General features: G+C 30.5%; 1 protein-coding gene across 2 annotated transcripts; it reads left to right on the top strand.

The window, feature by feature from the left end:
- Positions 1-1,006: 1,006 nt before the first annotated feature.
- p23 (cytosolic prostaglandin E synthase) lies at positions 1,007-26,733 on the top strand. Of its 2 annotated transcripts, none has more exons than XM_075357281.1 (4): positions 1,007-1,165; positions 18,612-18,801; positions 20,581-20,772; positions 25,588-26,733. In XM_075357281.1, exons 1-4 carry the CDS (start codon positions 1,149-1,151, stop codon positions 25,693-25,695), a joined length of 507 nt encoding a protein of 168 aa, XP_075213396.1. In that variant the 5' UTR covers positions 1,007-1,148; the 3' UTR covers positions 25,696-26,733. The 2 variants fall into 2 exon arrangements, with proteins under 2 accessions (XP_075213396.1, XP_075213395.1); XM_075357280.1 differs by lacking the exon at positions 1,007-1,165 and adding an exon at positions 1,321-1,611.

Here is a 26,733-nt window from a genome sequence, read left to right on the forward strand (position 1 = left end):
AGTGATCCAGCATTTTTCAGCAAAAGAGAAAATCTTCAGACACAGAACTGAAATTGTATGCAATTAAGGAAATGTGTTTTTTCTATTATGTTATAAATCACGTTTGTTAACACACATCCATTTTTGTTTTAGCGACTTGCATTATGGCTGGTATTTTGGTATGGCAATTTATTTTTTAATTAATGCTATTATTAAATACTAATTAACTGTAGAAAATAGTTTTTTTTGTAATTTTACATTTTTCTCATGTATTTTCATTACATGTAAGTTTCTAATAGCATCCAGTGCATAAAAAAAAGTTGACAATTGTATGTAAAAATATTGTTGGAGTAGCATTAACATATGTTACTATTAACTTACAATGGTATACCAGTTGTTTTATCTACAAAATTTGAACTGAAAACTGGCTATACTTTGTATAGCTGCATTATAAGTATTATCGGGAGTGTTGGAAGACAATATGTTAATTTGGAATGTTTATTTTGGTATTCTAACTTACTTAAATAAGCAAGTTACATAATAATAACTTGCTTACATAAAATAAATAGTTTTATTTTTCTTTACACGTCTAACATATATACATTATCCATTCGAAGTTCTAACCTTAAAAGGAAGAAATCAAAAATAGATTTTGGAATTTTTTAAGGTTTAAAACTGTAAATACCATTCATAATTTTCGAAGTAATTCAAATTCTCAGTAAATGTTCGTCAGATTAGTCTGAAATCTAAAAAAAAAAAGAATAAAATGAACTACCTTACGAATTAACCCAAGTAACCATAAAAAAACTAAATGGCTTTTGGAATATTGCCAATATTACGTCAATAGCTAACATTATCATAATTAACATGTGCATTAGATCTATTAGTTAAATAATAAGAAGAAATTAACGCAAATAATTAGTGTATTTTGTTATTTTTTTTTTACAAAAAGTACGATTTTGAATATTGAGATTGTTTCGAAGGTATTTTTGCGACGAAACTGTTATTTTAAATTAAATTAATAATAATTCAAAGGAAACGACAGTGACTAAACATTTTAATATTTTCTACTACTTCACCAAAGTAAGGGAAATTTGTTTTTAACATGGAGAGGAAATCTTGCTGTTGCTGCTTATAGTTATTTCAGATTATTGTTGATTTAACTAAAGATGTCTGGAGATGATAAGTAAGTGTTTAGTTTTGTTCTGATCGATTTGTTTTGTAAGTTGGTTTTATTTATTAAATAATTCTTGTCTGAGCATGTCTAAAGTCTACTTATTTTTGTTCGGTAGGTTGTGGTCGTCATTGCAGCTAACCCCCCTCTGTGTAATTCGAATCGCCGCCATTTTGCGATGGTAGTTCTTTCTTATTGATTTGCGTTGCAACACGAGTTTTTTCGGCGTCGATTAATTTGTTAATTTATCTAAAATCCGTTTTATAATTTGAGTTAATAGTTAAAAATAACTTATAACTGAAGTTATTTGCTGGCCTGATCTTACTAAGTATTATATTGATTGGCTTTAAATACTGAAATATCAGCGTGCACTCGTGCTTCGTATAACGTCACACTGGGTTCTACTTTGTTCCAAAGTTACTGAATCTATTTTAAATAATGGTTAAGGAATCTGCGGAGTAAGTCTGTTTCACATGGTTTTTGCTTTACTTTAAGTATTAATAGCTGCACTTGTTCACCGGTTTTTAGAATTAAATATTCATACTTGTTCTGGTAAATGTTTTCTAGAAACTACTTAAAAGGGCTGCACAATGAACATAAATTATTTAATATGTGGAAGAAATTTGTAAAATGACCATTATCACACCAACTTAACATTTTTCATTAAATTTTATTGTTCATAAGTTATTTGTGTTTTGATTTTTTTTCTAGCTAACATTAAGTTTTGGGCAAATTTTTTCCCAGAAATTAATGTAAATCTGCTGTAATTAACAGGTAAATCGTTCTAATTTGGAAGTATCAGAATAATGGTGTTCAGTAGGATGTTATTGTTTTACCATGTAAACTTAGAATATCTTATAAGCTGAAGCAAGGAATGTGTGTACATGAAGAAGCTACATACTTAAATTGTGTTTGTAATACAGTTTGAACATTTTCTATGATCAGAAAGTGTGTATCATAATTATCAATTTTTATAACAAAGTACCTCGTCATTCAAAATTATAACAAAGATGCAGTCTTGGTTTATGCACATTTTCATTAATTTCTCACTGAAGAAATTTATGTTTACAGATAACGTGTTTAATAATAGAAAATTAGACACAATTATTGTATAGTACTGTATAATACCACACTGTGTAGTGTTATAACCTACCTTTTTTAATTTGCAATTACAATAAAATTAGTGTAAGGTTTTGTTGCACTTGAAATAGAATAGTTTTATTTTTAACTCCTCACTTTCATTCTGGTTTTTAACCATGTTAGTAATTCTGCACTTGTAGAAAGGACTACTTTTATTGATAGTTTTATTAATGTTCCTGATTGTGTTATGTATCGTGATTGAATTTTTTGTTTCCTCTTTAATTGTGTTGAGTAGTTTTATTTTGTACAAATTTTATAACTATTGTATTTGTTTCACTACTACTTCAATTATTTTGTTAATATCTACCTCTTCCAGTTTTACATTGTATGACAGTGTTGTCGTTTAGTTTAGTATATAGTCACTTGATCCTTTCAGATATTCCAGGCATGCTGAGAGTTTTTTTTTTATTCATTAAGTGGTGCACTATTAATTGCTACCCGATGTAATATATACAATGAATGATTGCATTCAGATCCAAAGCTAGTGTTACTATTATTTATTTTTCTATAATTATTGTGTAATTAGTGCACAGATCAGGTTGATATCTTCATTGTTACAAAGAAATTTAAAAAAATATATTTCAGTTATTTAACTTGGAATTTCAAAAATTCTAGAAATGTGTTTTTATAATTCACATGAGGAATACACACAACAAAAATAAAGTTTATATCTTCATTTGTTAAATTTCACCTGTTCATTAACTATTTTCTCATTGCTGCTTTTTTGTTCTGTATATTTTTTGAAATAAGTGATTTAAATCGTAGTTTGATTATAAAATTGACTTTTACATTGATTAAAAAATTTGTTTTCTTTAATATAACAATACGTAACAAGGTTTTTTATTATATTTATGTCAAGTAACTTACCTAAAGGGTATTTTTAATTTATCATTCCAAAGATTGTTTTTTAAGATTTCAGTCTTTTTATTTTATAGAATTTTTTATTATGACTGTTAGAATTGGCCTTGTTAATAGTTTTTAAAGTAATTATTGTAGTTTATAAAAAAGTTTTTTAATAAAATTATTATATGTAGTCACTTTAATTTAAAAAAATGTAAAAATAATCTCTCGTTTTGTTTAAAATTGTGAATTTATGTTCTCAATATTAACAATTTTCAATGAAAACAGTTCATTACATATACATATTCAATATGTATATGTGTGAAAACATTTTGTGGCTGATATTGATTAAGCATCATTAAAGGATTATAAAAATACATAAATAACCTGATCTAAGCTATCTCAATAGCTGATCAGGTTCACCTTAAAATGGCCACTAAAATTAATTTTGTAATCGTGACAATAACTGTGTAATTTATCAAATTTGTTCAAATGTAAGGTTTATTAAAATGCATAAAATATATTATCAATTTTGTAAATGAAGTTTAAAACCCCCAGAACGGTAGAAAAACTAACTTTTTAATACGAATAGTTTGAAAAAATGCCATAAAATGATCAGAACATGTGACTAATATAGATATATTAAATCCATAAACTCATTTGTGCCATTTGCAAATTTAAAAAAAACTTCAGTTTAAAATTAGAAAAAAATATGAAACTTTTTAATTGTAACATGTATTGAAAAGGAACCACATCATATATAAAATATGTGAGTAATGATTTAATTGAGCATCAAATAATAGTCATGTGATTTAAGGGAACGTAAAACAAAAATAATTCCTTAAAAATTTAAGTAACCTTAATATACAGTTACATTATTCAAATTATATTATAATTGCATATATGTATATATATATATATATATATATAAATAACTGATTTTATATACATATAAAATTAGTTTGACGAGTAGTGGCATTTGAGCTGCGCAAACTCTTGAGTTGTTTCAATCCAGTAATGGAGAGAGTTTCAGTCTGCAGACAGCAATATAGAGAACAAACCTTCATCTACAATCATAGAGAAACTTGGCTCTATAATTTTGCCTTTGCCAGAGTTCCTTATGTCCCCAACGTAAATCTACTTGAGTAAAACAAAGCTTATCTTTGATCTTGTTTTTACTATGTATAGTTTAGTTATAAATTTAGCTTTATGATCGTGGATGGTGACATTAATTCATGATTATTTTTATTCAAAGATTCATTACCATATGTCCAACATACTCAATTAACAATACTATATGCAGATTAAACATTAACCAAAGCATATGTTTGTTGTAAATCATATAAATATTAACTCATTTGATATCAGTAGAATCGAATTTGTCAGAAACAATATTTGTTGAAACAATTCATGATGCTAATAGTAATATAAAAAATTAACTTATCAAAAAACCAGTGACTTAACCATAATTCCACAAGTAATCATATAATATTGCATAATTTCCAAATTGATTCCATAAATAATTTTTATTAGACACATTAAATTAACATGTTAACATAACGCACAACATATTTAATTTCTTTCAAGTTACACTATTTCACTCAATTTGTCCTTTTTATCATCACTGTCATCTGTGGAACTGAAATTAGTTTCATGTAATTTTACAATAAAACACACAGAATTTCAGCTAACATTGGATAAGTTATAAATAATTAATTTATCTCACAATTTTCCACAGTTTTGCAAACTTCCTTCAAGAAATTTACATTTATTTCTCTAAATTTTTCTTTTGCTAGTTATATTGTGTCTTCTAAAGTGAATGTTAATTCCTTTGGCCATGTAATTTTTAACACATGCCCAAACATTCTCAGTAGCATTTAAGTGTGGATGATAAAAGATGGTAAATCTTACCACCAAACATCAGTTTTCAGCATCAAATAAAGAATCAATTTTGACAGTTTCAAATCATGGTTTTTACAATTTTATCAGCATATACAATTTGAGTTTGAACTTTTATAGTAAAAATGGTATCCCGTTTTTAATGAGCTAGTTAATCATGTAAGGGTTTTTTTTAATTCGAACTAGGGGCTGTATTTATTTGATCATCTTGATATAGTGCATTGCCTATAACTACTATAGATCTGTGACAGATCTGATTGCAGTTGAAACACAACCCATTTTTGAAAATTATTGAAATTCATATCATCATGGTAATAGCCTGCATTTTGACAAGACTTAACTGTTAGGAGAGCATTTTTGATAAAATCATTTTCTCCTCCCTTATTAATTATTATTGCTCAACTCCCTTTAGGATTGGTTGCTCTCAGCGCTTCTGAAGAACCATAAGTCCATTCTTGGCTCTCTGCAGGAAGAATGTATGCATGTATATAATTGTACAGTTTTCTTCTCTGTACTGCATTATGGAGCGCAGATAATGCAATCTTTTATCTTGTATATCATCATTCTCTATCAAAATTTTGCTGTTGTTTTCAGTTTTTTCCAATGGAAGTAAAAAATTTTTATGACAATATGAAGAGCCCAATGTATCCTCTTCAAATGTTATTTGCTTTTTTACTAATGGCAAATATGTGGGAGTCTCCATGTTGTGAGTGTAACTTACTCACCGTCCTCTGAATAACCTTTGTTGAAATTGCCCATGTCAGTTTTCAATTTCATCCTTTGCGGTTTTTTTTACAAGGCATACTGAATTCTCTTCCATTAGTTTCATGTTCTTGTTGCTTTAAAATGCACTGAAGGGATCTAATGGATGCACCAGTCACTTTAGAAACACGACTGTGAATTTGTTTTAAATTTTTTGCTTTCCCTTCTTCAGCTTCTTTTTTCATAAAATTATAAATATTAAGAATATAACTGCTGGGGTCTGACTTTTGATAATCCTCTTCCCACCCCCAATTTTACTGTTTTTTTTTCTGACATGGGTTTATGTTTACAATAAGATAAATTTATAAACAATTCAATTAAAGTTAACTAAAAAAAAAAAAGTTTCTTTAATGGCACTAATACATTAATAAACTTATTAACAAATAACAGCTGCAAACAAAGGCTGATTATAAGTATTAAATCCAGTTATTGGTTATAAAAAATGGTTTCAGTATTTTCAGAAAAGTATATAAACACAATGTTGTACACTCTTAGGGTTCTGATCTTACCTGACAAGTTGTTTACCTCCACCGCAAACTATTGCTGTGATGCTACAGCACATCCTTATTTCTATCTACACAACTACTGAACAAACAAGCTACAATATACACACTCTTATATACTGTATAAACATATAAAATCTATAAATAGCAATTGAATGAAATCAAATAATAATACCCATTAATTTATAATGTAATATATAATAATCTGAGTCAAGTAGAAGTTAGACATAATAACTTAGTTAGAATGGAATTAATAATTAAGAGAACAGTGTATATACTTTTCATTAATAACTGATAGGTTATATATTTTATTAAATTTGATAATTGTCTATTACTTTGGTGTTAACAATGATTTCATTCATTATGAAAGTATAGGTTTTAGATATTTTATTATACAGTTGATGTTTTTAAAAATCATTAATTGGAAATTACTTTATTATATGTCCAACAAGACCTCAAGTATCTATTGATGATTGTAAGTGATAAAGGTGCACTGTTATGGAAAGAAGATATGTATTTGAGTTTTGTGGTGTAGTAGATAATTAATTGTAAATATTGTATCTGGTGTTTAACAAACTGCTTGTATTTTCTATGATGAGGTTTGTAGTTAGTGTCAGTGTTTGTGTTGGATACCAGAGTTTTGTACTGTAAAATTACAATTATTATTTAAATACTATATTTAAAAGTTTGTATCCCTTAGTTAAAAAATAAAAAAATTCTTTTCAATAGATGTTAAAGGATGTTAAAGATCAGTCTAGTAGTAGTAAACTCTTAAATCAAAGTCAGCGGTTCTCAGGTTCAAATTCTAATAAAGCTGCTGGTTTTATGTAGATTTGAATACTAGGTCGTGGATACCAGTTTTCTTTTGTGGTTGGGTTTCAGTTAACCATACGTCTGGAATGTTTGACCTGAGTTTGTTGAAAACTACATATTTACCTGTACAGTTACAGTTACATTATACTAAGTCACTGAAGACTTCAATTCTTGATTTGACTATAAATAAAAGGTAGGTTGCTTGAGAATTTAGCAACCAACACACATGTAGGTGCAAAAATAACACGATCTTCACAAAAAATTGAAAATTAATATTTTAAATTTGTAGCTCCTAATAAAACACTATGACAGTGTAAACTACAAATTCAGTGTTGTGTTTTGTGAATTATCAACCAAAAAGTAAACCTAGTTATAACCAAAGTAAGCAAGTTATAATTTACCAAAGAGTTTAGGAATCAAGGCTTGAAAAATTATACTTTACCAAAGAGTCTGATGGTGTTTAAAAATTGTTTAATCAATCGATAAAGATTATAAGATTTAAGTTTGTATACAATATCCAGTCTGATAAAAGATTGTGTAATTAATATTCTTTGATTGGTTATGTTTAAAGTAATAACCTAAATTTAAATTATGTCAGCCCAACTTACAAGCACTTAATAGAAAGCACACATTATGCGTGTATGTGTTCACAGTGCCATATTTAGACAGTACAGTATGGATATACCTACTGCATATAATAAATTTGAACTATACCTGAATAAATTAAATTAGTATCTTGAATGAACTGATATTCATATCATACTTGAAATAACATTAAAGCTTTTTGATCTTATGCTGTACAATTTTTATATGTAAAAAAGTATTTTTAATATTTAAGTTACTGAAGAAAAATTGAAATAAGCATTTAAAAAATAAAATAAAAGTATGGTTGTTGTTAAGTTTGGGTAGTGAGAGGATAAATGTTTTTATTTGTCTAAAGATAGATATTGCCTAACACATGCTGCTTATTTCAAAAGTTGAGGTAGTTTTGTTATTGTGTTCTTGATGAACACAATACAACTAACACAATACAACTCTTCAATAAAACTCTTCAGTTTTTTATGCTTGAAAAAATATTTGATTTGAGCATATATATTTTTAACTTGCCCTTCAAATATAGTTATAATTTTTGTTGTAATGGTATGTTAAAATCTGAAATCTAAAAACACCAATTGAGATTCTGTATTATGTCTTTTATTTAATATGTAATTTTATGGAGTAGTGTTGTATTTACATAACAGTTTTAGGTTTTTTTTTGTAAGATGTAAAAATCATAAGCATATAAAACAATAGGTACATTTTATAAAACAGTAGTATTCAACAACTATTGAATATGCAGGATACAACTGTAATGTATATAACAAAAATAAACAAAGTTTTATTGAATGTGCAAAAATTCAAGCAAGTAACTGCTTTTTTCTAAGCAAAAACACAAACATTTGTTAGGTTTCTAATGATTATTTAAATGGTTAATTGATGAGTCGTTTAAAATAATTTTTTAAATATTTTATACTTACTCATGTCAACTTTGTTGACATTGACAATAATTTTGTTATAATCTTGGCAATTTTCTTATTTTATTTCTATTCCTAGATAATGGCATTTATTGCTCTTGTTATTAGCCACAAAATAACTTTATACTGCTACCCCCTTATGGATATATTTTACCCAGATGCCATCAGTTTTTTTTTTGTGATAAATTTACTCTTATGTAAAAGAGTTAGTTCCTACATTATTGTTAACTGTTTTTTTTTTTTTTTTATGTCTTCAGTCATTTGACTGGTTTGATGCTGCTCTCCAAGATTCCCTATCTAGTGCTAGTAGTTTCATTTCGGAATACCCCCTACATCCCTAACAATTTGTGTTACATGTTCCAAATGTCTGCCTGTATAATTTTTTGCGAATATTCCAGGGTGCTTTAATATGTGACCTATAAGTCTGTCTCTTCTTCTAACTATATTTTTACAAATGCTTCTTTCTTCATCTATTTGCCGTAACACTTCATGTGTCACTTTATCCACCTATCTGATTTGTAACATTCTCCTATAGCACTACATTTCAAAAGCTTCTAATCTTTTCTTCTCAGGTACTCAGATGGTCCAAGTTTCACTTCCACATTAAGCTCTACGCTCTAAACATATACTTTCAAAAATCTTTTCCTGACATTTTAATTTTTGATGTAAACAAATTATATTTCTGACTGAAGGCTCGTTTTGCCTGTGCTATTTGGCATTTTTCCTGCTTTGCATATCTTTAGCCTACTACTTCCCAAATAACAAAATTCTTCTACCTCCATAATCATTTCTCTTTCTATTTTTACATTCAGTGGTTCATCTACATTTCATTACTTTTGTTTTGTTCTTGTTTATTTTTATGCGTTAGTTCTTGTGTAGGACTTCATCCATGCTAGGCTGGAATTACTATATCATCAGCAAATCGTAGAATCTTTATCTTTTCACCTTGTATTGTTACTTTGGATCTACATTCTTGTTTAACATCATTAACTGCTATTTCTATGTAAAGATTAAAAAATTACGGGGATAGGAACGTCCTTGTCAGACTCCCTTTCTTATTACGGCTTCTTATTCTTCAATTATTAGTGTTGTTTGGTTCCTGTAAATGTTATCAATCCTTCTATCTCTGTATTTGAACCCTAATTTTTTTAAAATGCTTAACATTTTATTCCAGTCTGCATTATCAAATAACTTTACTAGGTCTATAAATGCTAAGTATGTTGGTGTGTTTTTCTTTAATCTTCGTTCTACTATTAATCTGAATGCTAAAATGCTTCCCTTGCCCCTATACTTTTCCTGAAACCAAATTGATCTTCTCCTAACACTTCTTCCACTCTCCTCTCAGTTCTTTTGTACAGAATTCTAGTTAAAATTTTTGATGAATGGCTAGTTAAGCTAATTGTACTGTAATCATCACATTTGTCTGATCCTGCTTTCTTTGGCATCATGACTATAAATAGCACTTTTTGATATATGACAGTTCCCCTTTTTCATAAATATTGCACACCAGTTTGTAATCCATCTATTGTTTCCTCCACTGCGCAGTAATTGTACAGGTATTCCGTTTGGAGCCTCTCTGCCATTTAAATCTATTAATGCTCTCTTAAATTCAGATAACAGTATTTTCTCCCCTTTCATCCTCTGACTTTGCCTTTTGTATTATATATCTGTATACCATCTTTTTTAACACATTATAGATTTTAATTTATGTACCCTAAAATTTTCCTTTACTTTCCTGTATGCTCCGCCTATTTTACCAATGTTCATTTCTCTTTCCACTTCTGAACACTTTTCTTTAATCCTCTCTTCTTTCACTAGTTTGCATTTCCTGCTTATAGTATTTCTTAATTGTTGATAGTTCCTTTTACTTTCTTCATCACTAGCATTCTTATAGTTTCTACGTTCATCCATCAGCTTCAACGTATCCTCTGAAATCAGATGTTTTCCATCAGTTCTCTTTGTTCCACCTAAGTTCACTTCTGATTTAAGAATTCCCTTTTTAACATTCTCCCATTCTTCTTCTACATTTTCTACCTTATCTTCTTTACTCAGACCTCTTGCGATGTCCTCCTCAAAAATCTTCTTTACCTCCTCTTCCTCAAACTTCTCTAAATTCCACCAATTCATCTGTCACCTTTTCTTCAGGGTTTTCTACATTTCATTATCACTAAATTATGGTCGCTATCAATGTCTGCTCCAGGGTAAGTTTTGCACTCGACAAGTTGATTCCTAAATCTTTGCTTAATCATGATATGATCTAACTGATACCTTGCAGTATCACCTGGCTTTTTCCATGTATATATATTCGTCTGTTATGATTTTTAAATTGGGTGTTTGCAATTATTAAATTATACTTTGTGCAAAACTCTATAAGTCAGTCCCCTCTTTCATTCCTTTTGCTCAGCCTTTATTCACCTACTATATTCCCTTCCTTGACTTTTCCAGTGCTTGTATTCCAATCTCCAACTATTATTAAATTTTCATCTCCTTTTATGTATTTAATTGCTTCATCAATTTCTTTGTATACACACTACCTCCTCATCATCATCATCATGGGCGCTTGTAGGCATATAGATGTTAACAATCGTTGTCTGTTTAGATTTTGATTTTATCCTTATTACTATGCATTTTGAAATAATCTTCCCCATCTTCTTGTTCAAACCTACTCCTGCCTGCCCATTATTTGAAGCTGAGTTAATTATTCTAAAATCACCTGACCAGAAATCGTTTCCTCTTCCCACCGAACCTCGCTAATTCCTACTACGTCTACATTTATCCTGTCCATTTCCCTCTTTAAATTTTGTAACCTACCAACCTTTTTTAGACTTCTAACATTCTACATTCCAACTTGTAGAATGTTATTTTTTAATTTTCGGCTGACCCCTTCCTTAGTAGTCCGCACCTGGAGATCTGAACTGTGGACTAGTTTACCTCCGGTGTATTTTACAAAGGAAGGTGCCTCCATCATTGTTATATGAATTTCTTGGAAAAAAGCAGCTGTAGTTTTGCATCATTGCTTTCAGCTGCGCAGTATTCAGAGGATTGAGTGATGTTGATATGGCAGTTTAAGTCGTCCTTAACAAATACTGAAAGAGCTGCTGCCCTCTTTCAGGTATCATTCCTTAGTCTGGCTCTCAATAGATACCTCTCCAATATGGTTGCACCTTCGGTCCAGCTATTCTGTATCACTCATAGAGCGATACAAGGCAAGGTCTCATGATTCATAGAAGAAGAAGACTTGTTATACTTGTTAGATAAAATAAATTTAGACAATTGAAGTTCTTCTACAAACTGAGACGAAACTATAACTGTAAATTGTTGCCAATTTTTTATGGCAAATATAGTAAATACAACATCTATAGCATATACTGAGGCGGCACATAGCACAACACTACTGTGTCATGTAAACTACATTATTTTATCATGTAATATTATGTTAGGCACATACATACAACATTTTGTGCAGATGCGGGTGTATGCTTACTTGGGACACCCACATGGATGTGCACATTCACATATACCTCAAAGTGAAATTATACATCATACACACACACACACACAAAAAAAAAAAAAATAAGTAGAATAAATATATTTTTATAATGTACACAAAAAAACTAATGAAGATAATAAGAAAAAATAAAATAATACAGTCAAAAAAAGTTTTCCAAAACAGAATATTAATTTCTATATTCATACAGAAAATTTAAAAACTTATCATATAACATACTTTATTTTGCCTACTGAAAAAAAAGTGAAATTTCATCAATGCTGATATTTGTGGTAAATTGCAAAACATTTATCCAGACATAACCCTGGTTGATCAGAACATTTCGGACAGTAAAATGTGCTTCACTTTTCTTTTTGTGTACAGTGCATACCTTGAATCATTTTTTTTAATTCTATTTTTCTTTAATTCTATAAAGCTGGCAAGTGGGAAATTGAGACAGACGAAACAAGAATTCGTCAGACAGGATCTCCCAATAACTTTTATATAACTATATTTCTAAATTCATATTAAAGAGTACATGTTTTATGTTTTTATATAGATTACACAAATTTAGTAGCAGAAGTTGAAAAGTATATGGATGCCTATTTTCTTATACCAATGTAGCATTTTTCTTTCGCATGAGTAAAAAGTGATCATTTGATCCTTTTTATCTATTCCACCCATGTATTGTATTCCGCTACAGCTTTAGGAATTTCTTTTGTAAGAGTAGTTTAAGTTTAAACTTTGCTTCCATCAGATTCCGAGATCGTAAGAATTTCTCTCTTGTCTCTCCACTTCAGAACAGACATTCTTATTAGTGAAGCTTTGCACCATTTCTCCCTTTTTTAATTTCTTATTTACGTCACCTGGTTTGTATTTAGAGAACTTAATGTACCTGTATAAATAGATACTCTAAATTTTATAGCAATTCAACACTAGTATAAAAATTAAGAATGTCTCTTCAAGAGAGTCATGGATTGTTTATTTTTCATCAGTTTTTCAACACTTTTTGTGATATGGCTTGATCACTCGTCAAGTTTGTTTGATCCTATATATTCAAAGAATTTTAGTGTCAGTTTGTTTGCTTTGTTTAGCATGTATAGCTTGATACTATATTTATGGCACTTGTTTTTAATAAACTGTTGGAAATTAACCTTCCTCTCCAAAAGACTGTAGATTCATCAATACAAAGTTCTCTCGCTGGTGAATAGTTTCCATAAGGTTGTTAAAAAAAATTTAGTAATGGAGATTAAAAAAAATCTCCACTGTTTTCTTTCGTCTGATTGAAGTGTAAAGCCCAAAGTATTTGATGAAAGTGGTTTCTACTCATAAATTTTGGAAAAATTGGAATTTTGTACAGTAAATCTCTCTCGGTAAACATTAATTTGCAGAAATTTTATTGTTTCCATGTGTAATAATAAAAATGTCTAAAATTCTTGCAAACTTACTTGGCCGAAATTTTTTATCCGTGATTGTGGGGCTATTGCTGTTGATTTGTAGAGTTGTACCATTTAAAATCATTGCAAAAAAACATGGAATTTGTTAGTAATAAAAAAACCTAGAGAACTATTGTCAGTCGGTGTGTTTAACAATCCAGGTACTGTGGAAAAAGGTATTCGTAAGGGAGGATTAGAAGGTGGAGTGGGGGTCGGTAACAGTAAATGATTGTCCATAGACATCGTTGTTAGTGTTGTTCTCAAATTCAGATTCCGAGCAGTTGTAATTGGGTTCGACATCTTGGTCTGATTCCCATGTCTCAAGCATTCTTTTATGTCATAGATTGATAGTTTTTCTCTCTTTTTATTATATGTAGCTGTTATACGTTTGAGGGATGTCTTTTTGATGGTACAGAATGATTGACATCATTTTCAACCATGGCTAGAAAGAGTTAATTACAATTATTTGACATTGCAAAGAACCTAATTTCCCCATTACGTACACTATACTCGGACAGAAAAAAACAAAAAAAATTTGCAAAACATGCATATGCCCCACCATTCTTTTTTCTGTTTAGCCTCTGGTAATTACTGTTCAGATAATACTTCAGAGGATGATATGTATGAGTGTAAATGAAGTGTAGTCTTGTAGAGTCTCAGTTCAACCATTGCTGAGATGTGTGGTTCATTGAAACCCAACCACCAAAGAACACTGCTATCCACGATCTAGTATTCGAATCCATGTAAAAATAACTGACCTTACTAGGACTTGAACACTGGAACTCTTAACTTCCAAATCAGCTGATTTGGGAAGATGCGTTCACCACTAGACCAAACCGTTGGGTTATATGCTCCACCTGTAAAACTTCACCTGTACTATAACAGTATATATAAAAATCAAAACTGGTGATTGCATAATACATTCTGACAGTTACATGAAATTCTTGTTTAGTTAAAGTAAGTCTTGTTTCACTAAGAAATGTAATGTTTATAATTTTTTAGATTATATTTATTTTTATATATTTATTACAAAATAACTTAAAGCATTTACATAATACAAAAAGGATCTAGAGGAGGCATAAATACCCGTACATAGGTTGGTTGTGTATAATTTAAAAAAATTATATATTACACAAATTGTAAAGTATACGCTCACTCAATTAAAACGTACATAAATAAACTATACTAAAAATATAAAAAAATTGATGTTTTAGTACTTTAAAATGAGTGTTAATTGGATTTGGATACACTCATTTTTTAGTTCATTATATAGGTTCACAATAGAATTCACAACAAACATACCTGATGTCAAACGATCTGTCCGGATCCTGTTCACAGATTCCAATTATTTTAAAATTACTTTTTTTTACTAAGAACCATAAAGACCACCCCATCTGATGATTCCATACACTGCCATACTGTGAAAAAGATCATAGTATACTTGCAACATATCTGCCTTTCTTGATAATACTTGTTTCAACCTGTAGAAAACTATGTTGTTTACCTGCACTTCCCACTTTAGTCATATGTCTCTCCTAGATATTTACTAGTTTTGACTCTCCTGAGGTGCTGACCATCGATCGTGATATCTATATTGTCTGGTATAGAATCTCTCTAATTGCCAAAAGTTATGAACACTGATTTGTTTATACTAAATGTAAGGTTGTTTTGATATAACCATGAGAAAATTCAATCAAACTTAGCAGACATTGAATCTGCCAGTTCATGCCATGTATGTCCATTCATTGTTATGGTCATATCATCATATGTAATTAGATCCTTCTGTAGAATTAGCAAGTTGTTTATATAGAGAATTAATAACAACAGCCCTAAAATTGAGCCCTGCGGCGTTGCAACATTCTTCTTAACTGGCTGACTTCTGGTATCATTAACCTTAACAACTTGAGTTCTGTCTTGCAAGTAATATTTTATAAGAGATAGGCATACACCTCTTATTCCCATATTGTGTAGTTTGGATAGGAGAATCGTATGATAAAACTGTATCAAAAGCTTTACAGTAGGCCAGAAAAGCAACCATCATTGACCTGCCACAGCATAGGCTATCGTAAATAAATTTGCATAGGTGAGCAATAGCATCATCGGTGGCTTTATTCCTTAGAAAACCAAACTGACACTAATTGTGTTTTATAAGAAACTTGTACAGTCTAGAAAATTATTCTTTCAAATACCTTTGCCAGGTTGGATATCAATGTTATAGGTCGATAATTGTTGACCAGAGTCTTTGATCCATCCTTATGGATTGGGTGTGTAACTTCCATCTTAAATTGCAGTGGACATGTACCTTGCTCCATAACATTGTTTATAATATGTGTAAGAATAAGTGAAATGTAAGGTACTGCCAACTTCATGGTGAATGCATGGAGCGCATTGCTGCCTCCAGCTTTATTTCGGAGTTCATGTATAGTCTTCATAACTTCACTCTCATTTATAGGTGTGAGGAACAGTGAATGCTGATTAAATTGTATACTTGGTATTTCATGTTGTTGCAGAGAAGTTGCACTCTAATTTAGCCTTGTAACCACAGATCCGAAAAACTCATTGAAAAAATTAGCTTATTGTTGATCATTATGTAAATCATTATGTTGATCATTTACTTATCGAATTTGTCTTCTGGTCCAATTTACTATGAACATATTGCCACAATTTTTTAGAGTCAGCATTTTGAATATAGTTTAGCTCACATTTATTTTTTGCTGTCCTGAGTAGGCTCTCAAGTATTTTTTTAATAATTTAGGTACCTCACTTTCTTAGTTAAATCAGCCTGATCATTTTTCCATGCCTTGTACAGTCAATTTTTGGTATTAACTGAATTAATCAGGGTTGGGAGGTTTTGTGTTTTTCAGTCAGTTTTTGGAAATTTTATTTTGGTGTTTTTCAGTCAGTAGGGCCAGTGCATCTTCATTATTTTCTATGTTAAAAATTTGTTTCCATTGTTCAGATTCACGTAATCGCAAAAATATTTTTTTGTTAGCAAGATAAATTTGGCTTCAAAATATAAATATGAATCATATAGTGAAATCAGAATAAGGTGTAATGATCAGTGATAAAATCCAACAATTTACCAGCACTTGCCTGACATATTCCTTCGATAAAAATGTGATTAATGTAGGTTCCATCATTGTAATCCTGTAACAAAATATAAAAATAATCTTCAGCTTTTTTTTAAAGGTCAATGATATCAATATTCATGTCACCCAAGATTAAATGATTTAACGCATTTTTATTGCTGAAAATAAAATACTGAATTCAGTATTTATCATCAATAAGCAGGCTAAGGGTTTTTAAATCCCCAAATTGTTCGTTAATAATCCAGTACCTTAGATTATTTTTTACATATACAATCACTCCATCTGCTTTGTTAATTCTATTATCATTTCAAAATGTGTTTATCCTGTGAGATTAATAAATTTGATATCTATTAGCCATGCTTCTTAACATATAACACCTGATTTATTCTTAAGAGCATTTATCATTGCTTTGAACTTAATAATATTTTTCTTTATACTTACATTAAAATGCAGGATTAATAGCTCAGACTTGGAAAATTTTGAGTTTTTGTTTATTTCAACAGTCTTGTTAAAAATTAATTCTTCACTAAGATTATAGTCTACAATTTCCATAAATAGAATTCAATATAAAATCTCAACTAAAACCAAAGATTAAACAACAAATCCAAATGGTGACTGGTTTCCAGGGATAATCTGTTATCACTAATATATTGTTCTCATCTCACCTTGTCGCTTCACAGTTATTTGTCATCAGCAGAATGTTCTGTTGATCCTTTTTTAGACAAATACTTGTTGGCACAATACAACTGATACATTTTCTAATCTCTGTATTACATGCAGATACATTATGCCCATCAGCATATCTCAAACATGCTTGAGGTCTTTTGAAGGTATTTTTGCACTTTATTCAACTATGAGTATATCCACTGCAGGTTTTACATCTCTTAATATTGGCATACACCTTGGAGTTTTCAGATCCTACTAAGACAGCTTTTGTCTTCATGATCTTGGCGTACGCGTCACGTGTTACTTTTGCTAGGGCTGTGTGATTATTATTTCCTTGTCTATATTTATGAATATATTTAATACCGTTGGAATCTGACATGGGTATCTGACAAGTTTTTACTTTTTCTGTCGTTTACTAGATGAAATATAGAAGACATATTTATCAAGAAATGGGTACATCAAATAATAAATACAAAGCACAAAGAAACAATTTTGAACGGCCAAAAAATTGTCATTCTACTGAAACCTCAGCTACTGGAACAATGACTAGGGTTTTGGTGTGTGCATGGCTAACAGACAATACTAGCGCTAGCTGCTGCCTGTTGGAGGAAATATTACTTCAACCAGTGCAGCTCAGTATATGCTACAGAGCTGGCACATATGGTGGCACTGAATGTTAATTGTTATGAATTACAATTTACCTTTCTCCTTATTTATTCTTTGTCAATTGGCCTGCAGAATTGCACACAGTACTGCTCATAAAGACTCTCTCTTTCTGTTCAGCTTCCAGAACCACCGTAAGGTATTACTTTGGGAATGAGTATATGTATGAATGTAAATGAAGTGTAGCCTTGTACAATCTCAGGTCGGCCATTCCTGAGATGTGTGGTTAATTGAAACTCAGCCACCAAAGAACACCGGTATCCAAGATCTAGAATTCATATCCATATAAACTCCTTTTATATCCATATAACTCCTTTTCCCAGGATTTGAACCTTAGAACTCTCGACTTCGAAATCAGCTGATGTGCATTGATGAGTTCACCACTGGAACAACCCGGTGGGATTGCTCACATAGATTGTGAATCTGTTTTTTCACCTTACTGTAGATATTATAAAACTATACAGTAGATATAAGAATATTTTAAATCATCTGAACACTTTGTGTTTAATTGACGAGATTAAGCTACCAGTTCATATCAATTATTTAGTTATGTTTTATGTTTTTATAGTTAAAATGTAGCGTGAGTTTTTTTTATTGATTTAGTAAAAATAGTTAATAAATGATTTTTTCTGATTTTTTTTTATAGCAGTCCTGTTCCTCCACCTGTGATGTGGGCTCAAAGAACAAATTGTGTATTTATGACTATTTGTCTTGAGGATTGTAAAAATCCTGATATTAAATTAGAAAATGACAAAATATTTTTTAAAGGAGTTGGTGGAACAGAAAAGAAAAATCACGAATTTAATTTAACATTGTACAAAGAGATTGACCCAGAGGTAATTTTTTTTTTGTCAGTTCATAATGGTTTTTTTTTTTTACAGCTGATATTAATATGACGATATTAGTTAGTCAAAATAAAAGTGGGATTAATGTTTCCAGAAGCCGTAAATAAAAAGAGTATAATTTTATAATATATTATTCTTTTCAATTGTATGCGTTTAAAATTTTAAGAAAAACAGGACTGAAATGGTGAAAGAGGCATTATTTATTAAGAAAGAAGTTATAATCTGTATAAAATTTAGGTTTTAGTTGTAGGGTTTATTATCTTAAGTATAACTAGTTTTGCAGCAACTAATTATAGTTCTGATGCTTTATTTCAACTTAAAAATAAATTTTAGAATAAATAAATAAAAATCACAGGTGAGGCTAGAGAACTCAAATTTACCAATATACAACTTCTGAAGAGCATATTTTGCTGTAAAGCGTCTGGGAATATTAATTTCACTATTTCAGTTCTGTTTTTCTTAAAATCTTAAACCCATACAATTGAAAAGAATAATAAATTATAAAATTATGCTAGTTTTTATTTAAGAAAAGAAAAAACTAGCAACACTTATTGTAAATAGTGTATCTCATTGTATATAGTTAATATTAAAATGTAGGAAAATTATCACTGTATTAAAACACTGTGCAAAGTAATTAAATTGGAAACAGTTTAATAGTAATTTTATAAAATTCATGATAAATGAATTAAAAACATTGTTTATAAACAATTAAGTCACAATCACAATAATTATTATGTAATGTGTAATATGTGGCTAGGATTATATCAATAATTTTAACTTTGAATTCTCAAAAAGGAAATTACTCATATTCGTATAAACATAGGACAAGTTTATTAATTTTTTTTTTATCAGACATTTAACTAGTTTTAAACTTATTCTCTTCTTTTTGTTAGTATGTACAAATAAAAATTAAAGAACTTGTACATATTTTATATAATATTTTTTCTATATACAAAACTAGTTTTTTTATTAATTTTTTAATTAACATGCTAACTGACTTTATCCAATTTTTCTTTCCTCAGCTATGTTCTACATCGTAATTGAGATCTTGTTCCTATTTACCTGTCATATTAAAGTTATCTTTATAGAAGTAATGTGTCTTCCATAGTCACACACTGCTTCACACCCACATTTCAACGTATAATTTGCACTCTTCTTCCACTTAAATATTTTGATGTTTTCAACTTCTTGAAAGATTATTTCATACTTTTCCTTATATTTGCACATGACAATATTATTATTAAAAAATCATTAACCTCATTAAATGCATAATTTTAATAGTCAAATGACTATTGGCAGTGTCTTTTGATATGTCAATACAGAGAAAATAACCTAAGACATAAGAAAAGAGCCCAGAAAAGAATAAAAATTATTTAGAGGAAATGGGAGATTCCAGGAGCTCAAAAGTTTAGCTGGTAATAGAGAAAGATGGAGATGACATATGCAAGAGATCTACTTCAGAACAGATAGGATTAAGATTGTGTACTATTGATTGTTTATACCATGCATTTGTATATTATGTACTATGATAAAAATCTTTTTTAAGCTGTTTCTCTTGCAGCCTGATGGTTTCTCATAATGGAGCATTATGGGATTATTTATTTCAATTAATTTTTAAATTGATCAATTTGAAGAATACCGATTATTAAAGTTATGGATTTTATTACAGTAATCTGTTGTTTGTAAACCTTATGTTATGTATTGTCAGTTTGCACATGTGTTGATTTAGGTGAGCATTTAAGTTATTTAATATCTTTTGTTCTATTTTAGAAATCGGCAAAGTTTGTGAGAGATAGAAACATAGAGCTATTTTTAAAGAAGAAGGAAGAAGGCCCGTACTGGCCACAGTTGACCAAAGAGAAAACAAAATTTCATTGGTTGAAGGTTGACTTTGATAAATGGAAGGATGAAGATGATAGTGAAGATGAATTTGCAAATGGACAGTCTGAAGACTTAGAAGAGGTAATATAAGAAGGATAATATATTAGAAGAGGTTTATAATTAGATATATTAAATGATCTTTTCCTTTTTTTTATTATTCATCCAAGTTTAGAAAATTCTGTTATGAACATGCTGGAAAAGAATGCAAAGAGTATTCCTGTTGAAAGCAGAAAGGTACAAAGAATATAAATATTAACACACTTGTTTGCATATATATGTATGTGTTTATTGCAGATGCATGCTTGTATGGTGAACGTGACAGTTACATTTATTATCTGTCTTAATGCTGCTTTTATATTTTTTTATGTCCAATTTTAAAACTATTTTTTTATTTATTTTAGTTATTTTTAGAGTTTATACTACATTCATTTCATTATTTTAACAAAAAGCAAATGTAGAAAAGAACAATATAGTTTTTTAATTTAATGGTTCCGTATCATTTGTATAGTCACTGTCTGGTGACAAATTTAGCAGTGTTATCATTGTTAGCTGTTGCAAACCCTGTCAGTTTGCATGTCGGCAACAGTCTTAATAATTCTGTTCTATATTTAAACATGTTCACAATACTGTTTTCAGTGTTGCGTATTAATGTTAGATTGGCCACTGATCATTTAGTAATGGACAACCAATATGGTTTCTGACCGGGTAAGAGCACTGAGGATGCCATACTAAAGGTGATGGATATAGCTTCCTCTTGTCCATGTAAATATGTATTAGGGATTTTCCTGGACATATCTGGGGCATTTAACAATTTACGGTGGCCCACTGCCCTGTTTCAGATGTAGAAGTGTAAGTGTGTATGAAATGAACTAGAAGTGCTGTCAAGTTATTTCAGCCATCAGACCGTTTCCCTGCGTGACGGCAGCTTGGAGGTTCGTAAGACCTTAATTAAAGGATGCCCTCAGGGCAGTGTTCTGATTCCCTTTCTTCGGATCATAGAATTTGATTCGATGTTGCGTTTAAGGTTGCTGTATGGTTGTGTTGCTTATGCTAACGACGCGCTGCTTGATTGAAGGGGATTCATGTAACGATGTAGAGTTCTGAGTGCTTGTGAGACAATCTGACTGTGGAGTCTCCAACATAAGATGATTTTCAGCCCAGAGAAAACCACAATAATGATGTTGCTCAAGGGCTGATTGGCTGCTACTGACGAATCCAGGCCCAGATGACTGGTCTCCCCATTCAGTACGTTACAACTCAAAAATACCTGGGTTTTATACTTGATGAAAATTTTCGGTTCAAGGAACGTCTACAGTATGTAGCAAATAAGGCCGCTGATGCTTTTTATGGAATCCGTAGTCATTCATCCCTATTGGGGGTTGAATTTCCATACCATGCGTATCCTTTACAAAGGTGTCAGTGAAGCTATATTATGCTGTATGCTGCGCCTGTCTGGGCTCACCACATTGCTTTTAGGTATTGCGCAGACATTTTGCTGTGGGCCCAGCGACTCCCCTTGCTGGCTGTTATAGTTGGTTATAGAACAATCTCGTGAGATGCAGTCTGTGTTATAGCCAGTCAAACCAATAAATAGCTTGGCTAGTGAGCATAGGGAACGCATAAGGTAAACAATCTGTTGACGTCAGAACAAAAGCAGGAGATTTAAGATAAGGACCTTGCGTCTTGGCAGGTCAGCTGGGACAAATCCCCCAGGTCGCTACACCCATGGTATATTTCCTATAGTGTCTGATTTAGGTGCGATTGAATGGGTCTCCTGCAGTAGGTATCACACAGTTTCTCTCAGAGCATGGTGCCTTTTGGGGGAGTTTGGCTAGGTTTCGTTTGGTGGATTCGAGTTGGTGCCCGGATTGTGGGACATGATACAGTGGATCACGTTACGAGGTCAAACGTTCACGAGCTGTTAGGGAACTTGAAAGAGTACATTCGTTTCTGGATCAACGTATTAACTGGATGATCTGCAAGGAGTGGTCTATAGTGGCTGGTTTCCTACACACCGCAAGGGTGCAAGTTTGTAGAGGGAGTTTAATTGAGGTACTCTTGTTTTGGTAGGATTCCAGCTTAGGCATTGGATTGGTTGGAGGTAGGTGCATTGGCATCATGCCACAGTTATATTGGTATTGTTTGTGATTAGCTTCTGCTAGTGGGGTGACCGTGCTGCCGAGGTATGTTAACTCATGTGACAAGAGAGCGTGGTTTCCCTCCGCCAGTGGTGGTCGTGATTGTGACTTGGTAATGCCACGTGAGACACCATGATGGGACTTGGTGGGGGTGCGGGGTTTGTCCCCTGGCTCCTGCACAGACCAGAATGAGGTTGTGTTCCCCTTGTTAGGTAACTGGTCGACTTAATTGGTTGTAGGTCTGAATCTATGTTGCGTAAGACAATTTTGATTGGTATGAGTGTAGTACTGACTTTTCAACATTCAGCTGGTAATAATTTTTTTTCTTAGCCATTTAATATATTTTGCTGATGTGAAACATTTTCTTAATAAACTCAATAAAGTTAAAAACAAGACATAGTGACAACTTAATTTATCATGACTGTCTGTAATCCTTTAATATTTTGTCGAAGTAGTACATTTACAGCATAGTTGATTTAATCATACTAATTTGTACAATTCTTGCCTTCTGCAATTTTAATTTGATATTTACATAATTTATTTTAGGATGTCAAGTATTGTTCATTACCAAAACCTAATGAAGTGGAAAATTTATTATTAACTTTTGTTTCCAGCCACATTTTGTAGATCTCTGTGTTTGTGTTATTTGATTTTTTCCTGTAATTCTGTTGGTGTTCATTATATCAGCTTCAATCTTTCAGGTACTTTTTGAATGTTATCTGTAGATCTGAGTGTTAATAGCTTGTTTCATGTTTGCAATAGGAAAATTTATTCAATATTTCTTGCTACAAGTCTTTGAAAGTTATCAGTTATTTTTCTTCATTCCTTTGCAAAATATTCCAGGCGTACTGATATTTTTATTTTCTCTCAGTTCATTTGATGGTATTATAATTTAAGCACCCTGTGGGCAGATTTAGACTTTCAAATGTCAATGTATGTGTTTAGGACAAGGATTGTCCTAAGTACAGATTAATTATTTGGCCTAAGTACTTGAGGCTTATTCTAATAAATCTGTGCTTAGTACAATAAGAGTATATTACATGCCCACTCTTCTGTGATATTAGTACTGTAGAATACCTGAATTAAAATCGGCGAGGCAAGGTTTGCAGGAAGATGTTAATACAAGGTTTGCACGTTGAATGATGATGAATGGCCTGAATATGATAATATGCCAAAGTCGAGAATAACTGAAGAAATCAATTGCAAGGTAGATGGACCCTGGGTTTCTGGCTTTAAGAAAGGAAGTGTGTTATTTTTGGGTGTAGCAAGGGAATAAAATTACGCTGCTCCCCATCATACAGTGTGAATGCGTCTCTAATGAGTAGGCATCCTACAGTTATCTCACGACGCTTAGCTTTAAACTCTATGCAGTGAATCATCGAGAGAATTTTGTGAACACAGACACCCATATGCAGGGCAGTCTCTGTTTGATGCAAATCTTGAGTTGATTGAGCAATCTAATCTTGGTTTCATGCAAAGATTAAAAATTTTGAAGAAAATGCAAAGCGTTGTGGAGAAACACTTCATATCTCATCTTGATGATAGCTGGAAAATTCTGCAGAAAAATGAAGATGTATTTTAGCCTTTCTTTCTGATGTTTGTTGTGTTTATCATAAATGGAGTTTCACTTGATGACAATTTACTTGTAAGTTTTGTTGCATATAAAATCAATTTACAGTGGCTTTGTTATGTTGTGTTAGGATTATGCAATATACTCATGCAGTGACTATGATTGTATTCCTTATCTGTTTATTACACAAGTATTATAACTTCAAGGGATTGTTTTGTGGTAGACAGCATATTAAAGCGTAAACTTGATTGTAGACTGCATACTAAAGTACTACCACCATTCATTGTTTAGTCTCCATTAAATAATATAAACATTAAAGCTTATTTATGTTTAAATGATAAAATAGAAGGAAGCTATATTTGATTGTATTAACACTTAGTACACAAGCTTCATGTAAGTTTAATGTTTTGCGTGTTACTTATGTCTAAAATAAGTGTTTGTTTACCAGCTTTTTTTTTTCTGTTTAATTTAACCCTCAGTGAGTTCAAAAAAAAAAAGATGACTGACTGAACAGTAAGTACAAATTTTACAACTACAATTTCTAATGTAACTGCATTAGTGTTAACTAATTATAGCATCTTTGGTTGGTCGATAAGTGTTTAATAGATATACCTAACTGGCTATGGTTGTGACAGCAGCTGTATCAATTTGCTGTCGTGTTACAAATTTCAATCATGAATTTTTTTTAAAAATATTTTACTATTAATTTCTTTTTGCATTATCTTTGAAGACTCCATTATTTGTGTTAAGTTTAAGTGAACTGCTAAATTTAATTTTAATTTGTTTTGCCAGTGTTAGAAAACCCTGAACATAAATGTAGTTATTATGAGCTTATATTTATAGCCAAATTAGAAGCAGTATCAATTTATTACTCTTTGTGACTTCATACCAAAATAATTTACTGGATGTTAATATCGTTTTATAAAGTAGCAGACTGATTACAAATATATATTTGTATATATACATTATAAGGAAATTGGGAATTCTGAGCATTATGATGTTTGTTAGCTGTGTTTTATAGTTGTAAATTGTAGATTTCTCATTATAAGTTCTTTTTTTTTTTTATTAAAAAGTAAGAGAAATAAATATTCATTGTGTTTTTTAATACCAAATATGTACATTTGGAACCATTTTTAAATATTATTAATGTAATAAAAAGATTCTAAAATTTAATTTCTTTATTATCAGATGATGCGGTCAATGGGTGGATTAGGAGGTGGATCAGGAGATAAACCAAACTTAGACTACTTGGATGCTGATTCTGATTCGGATGATGATCCGCCTGAATTGGAGTGAATGTAACACCAAAAAATCATATAAATACATTTCTTTTTGAGACCACACGTTTCGGTCTGATGCAATCGAAAGACATTAATTTGTTTCGTGTTGTCTTGATGAATTAGGTTCGAACTTGTGTTTTTTGTATTATTGGCTAAGAAACGAACACTCCTACTTTAATATTAATAAATGATAATGAAGATGATAATTATAATGCGTTGAAAGCCCGAATTTTTTTTACGGCTATTATAAATGTAGAAATCCATTCCACTGTTAATTATTGCTTACCATACTTGTTAAAATATACCCGAAATTAACTGGGTAAATCTTTTGTTTTCAGGTGCATTTTAAAATTCAATAGTTGACATTCAACTACATAAAATTCATCTTTTTTTTAACGTTTGATTTATAATACAAATATATATATAAATAAATTTTGGTTGCTATCGTAAACTGTAACACTAATATTATTAATAATAATAATGAAACATTATAATTAAATATATATATACACAAATGCAAGTTAATAAAACATGTAGAATAATATTAACTGCCTGAAATTTAGATGTAATTGATTATATTGTAATTAACTTTCTTTTTTTTATACTGGAATATATTATCGTGGCCTTTTTTCTATAACAAACTAGAAATGCAAGTTTTAATTATTTATTGATAAGTATGAAGATGTTCATAAATCAGAAAAGGCCAGTGCCAATGATAAGAATTATTGTAGTTTATTTTTTTAAGTTAATGACATTTGTTCATTGCTAATTTTTATTATTACAGAATATGTCAGTAATGCAACAGTTCTCCAGTTAACACTATATTTATTGATGTTATATTTATAAGTATATGATTGTGAAAAAAAGTGATTTAAGTTCTTTTGTTTTCAGGCTTTGTTAAATTGCAGATTTTAATATTATTAGCCTATATGCAGTTTATTTGTGTGATATATATAATTTATTTTATTTTATTTTTTAGTTTTTTATTATTACTTTATCAGTTAATAGTTTCAGATGTAAATTTGAATATAATGTTTCACAGTTTTCATGAAAA

Source organism: Lycorma delicatula, chromosome 2 (assembly GCF_047948215.1).
Source record: "Lycorma delicatula isolate Av1 chromosome 2, ASM4794821v1, whole genome shotgun sequence".
NCBI lineage: Eukaryota > Metazoa > Arthropoda > Insecta > Hemiptera > Fulgoridae > Lycorma > Lycorma delicatula.